Source organism: Agrilus planipennis, unplaced genomic scaffold (genome assembly GCF_000699045.2).
Source record: "Agrilus planipennis isolate EAB-ADULT unplaced genomic scaffold, Apla_2.0 scaffold73, whole genome shotgun sequence".
NCBI classification, from domain to species: domain Eukaryota; kingdom Metazoa; phylum Arthropoda; class Insecta; order Coleoptera; family Buprestidae; genus Agrilus; species Agrilus planipennis.
Window position 1 is genome coordinate 208,164 of NW_020439682.1, and position 2,966 is coordinate 211,129.

The window sequence follows — 2,966 nt, forward strand, 5'->3', positions numbered from 1 at the left end:
TTTTCATACAATACTGTTTTGTCAATACCCCTTCCATTTTATTTAAAGATATCTCTAACTCCTCCTTGTTAGATGCTGCTATATCATCTGCAAATCTAAGCATACTGATCTTTTGTCTCTATATATCTATACCTACAGTTGTACTGTCTTTAATAATGTTGATCGTGTCTTCGATGTATAGATTAAATAATAGGTGACAATGTGCATCCTAGTCTAAGTCCCTTTCTAATATTTACTTCTCTACGTTGCTGCTCCAGCTCTATAACTATCTATTGCTCTTTATACAAACTAAGTATCACTCTTCTATCTCTGTAACTCATCCTTACATTTTTAAGTATATTTAATATTTTGTCCCATTTAACATTGTTAAAAGCTTTTTTTAAATCTACGAATCCTATGTATGCACTCTTTCCTTTTTCTATCGTTTTCTCTATTGTTACCCGTAGAACCAAAAAACGACCCCCTGCGTTCAATTGATTACGATGCAAAATTTTGAAAACAAACAACATAAAACGAATAATACTGTAGTTCATGCCATTTGCTTTACAGTAGTTGTATCATAAAATAGTTATTAATTATTTTTCTTTTGTTTCAGGCATGGAGATTTATTGAAAAAATTGAACTAGAGAGATCGACTACTACGAAAGACTGAAGCCAAAAACAAAATTATTTAATCATGGAAATAGATAACTCTTTTTGAATTGAAAGAATAAAACTGTAGCGGTCGGTCGAACAATTAAACAATTTCGTATCTTGATCTTTCGTGCTACCCTATGGATTATGAAATTGTTTTGAAGTCTGACACAATTTTCTGGAACATTTACCATTAGAACGAAAACTATGTCAGGCAGTAATCTTACAAAGTGTAAAAACAAAAGTGATCCGCGAGAGCTCTACGCTTGAGTACTAGATAAAATCAGTTTAATATGATAGAGTGGTTTATCACAAAAATTGGCTATTACTCTAGATGATGTTATTTATTTAATAGTTTATTTTGAACGTGTTTTCCTCATATAAGCAAACCATCTAATCAAATGAAAAATTTACCCTTTGAGAAGGGAATACAGAACGTTCTCTAAAGGCATCAGTAATACCGAAACCAAACTTTTGCATGGCGAAGAAGATATCGATTGGGGGTTTTCCCGCCCCTTTTCCAATTCTCGCACTGCTGCTTATCAATCTTGTCTCAATTACATCTCTAACATATTCAGGTGAGGAATTTAGGTTATCTTATTATTTGGTAATTAGGAAACTTATTCGACTGGTGGATGAGATTTTAAATAACGAATTAATGACCTGAGCAAGAAAAATGCATGAAAAATTTTTGTATCATAATATTGTATAAGTTTAGCAGAGGATAGCGCAGGGTCGTGTCGCCTTTAATAAAAAGAAGTCACTTCAATGCTCGCGAACGGTTAATTTAGAAATTCGAAAAAGGTTGTTAAAGGTGTATGTTTGGAGCGCGGCGTTGTACGGGTGCGAAACATGGACAGTGGACGCGGCGAAAAAGAAGTGGTTAGAAGCGTTCGAAATGTGGTGTTATAGGCGAATGATGAGGATAACGTGGATAGAAAAGGTTAGAAGCTTTCGAAATGAGGTGTTATAGGCGAATGATGAGGATAACGTGGATAGAAAAGGTTAGAAATGAAGAGGTATTAGAAAGACTAGGAGAACAGAGGAAGTCAATAAAGAATAGGCGAGATAGGTTGGTAGGCCACCTTCTTAGGCATGAAGGGTTAGTCAGAGACATATTAGAGGCAGAAACAGGAGTTAGGAGGGGTAGAGGTAGACCTAGGTTAGATTATTTTTCACAAATAGTTAAGGATGTGGGTTGTTCTGGTGTTAGGGAAATGCGCAGATTACCTCAGGATAAGAAAGAGTGGAGGTACTTGTCCAACCAGTCTTAGGACTGACGACCCTATGATGATGATGATATAAGATTTTTATAAATGGACTAGAGTAAGGGTTATTTATTTATCATTAATTTCGTCTGCATCCAATACTTTTGTTTTCACGAAGTCCAACATGTCAAAATGTTACAGTTTCATCAAGTATAAAATCCTTAAATCTTTTTGGTTTTCGCCCTAGATTATCATAAATATAATTCACAAAACCAAAAGAAGGAGTAATTCCTTATGGAAAGAAAGGATAATCTTCTGATTTTTACACTTAATAAAGCAGTTTGTTTTACTACTTGAATATTAAGTTTAAATATAATCTGTGGTTTCTTCTTCAACTCGATTCTTGGAACTTATTAAAGTATAATATAAATAAAATGTCTCCTACCTGAATTGGGGGTTGAATATGGAAGTTTAGTTCTTTGCCTGCTATCCCTCTTCCTTAAATCGGCCTGAATCAAGGGAACAACCGGTGATTTACTGCTAAAAGCGTTAATTCCCCAGGAGAACCGTTCACACCATCAATGCGACAACTTTTTTATTCCGGTGACTAAGTGTCGACATTTTTAGGAAGTCATAACCTCTAGAAAACTCAGAGATAGATAACACTACCGACTATGTGGATACATATTACATTTTATTAAATAAAGAATAAAACCAATAGTCTTGTAGAGTGACATTTTTAGGTCACCCTCGTGTACTTCGTTTAGTTTCTGTAGCGATTTGACCTTCAGTTTGACCGGCACAAAGTAGAAAAGAACAACATTAGGCCAGAAAAGAAAGGAGACAACTCTCGATCAAATCTTAACCGGTGAGGAGCGTATAATCCGTACAGTACTGCACGGAAAAATTGACCATTTTATCCACTACAATTGCATTGTTCAAATGTGCTGTTAATGGTACCATTTACTACTGAAAATATCAACGAGATGTTTATTTATGTTTGAAGACATATATTAAAGGCTTTAACGCTTGTTTTCGACTCGCACTACTATTCATGATTGAACAAAACTTTTGGCAGGTACTGTATGAAAAAGTATGTTTAATGAACAAGAGTCGAGAGTATAA

The 2,966-nt window shown here is 34.7% G+C and overlaps 1 protein-coding gene across 1 annotated transcript in view; it reads left to right on the forward strand.

Moving 5' to 3' along the window:
* LOC108732420 (zwei Ig domain protein zig-8) overlaps positions 1–2,966 on the forward strand; it is a 74,299-nt gene that overhangs the window by 46,577 nt on the left and 24,756 nt on the right. Inside the window, exon 2 of the mRNA XM_018463214.1 lies at positions 596–1,211. Within this exon, the coding sequence (XP_018318716.1) occupies positions 1,112–1,211 (100 nt within the window). The 5' untranslated portion in view covers positions 596–1,111. The remainder of the gene's footprint in view (positions 1–595; positions 1,212–2,966) is intronic.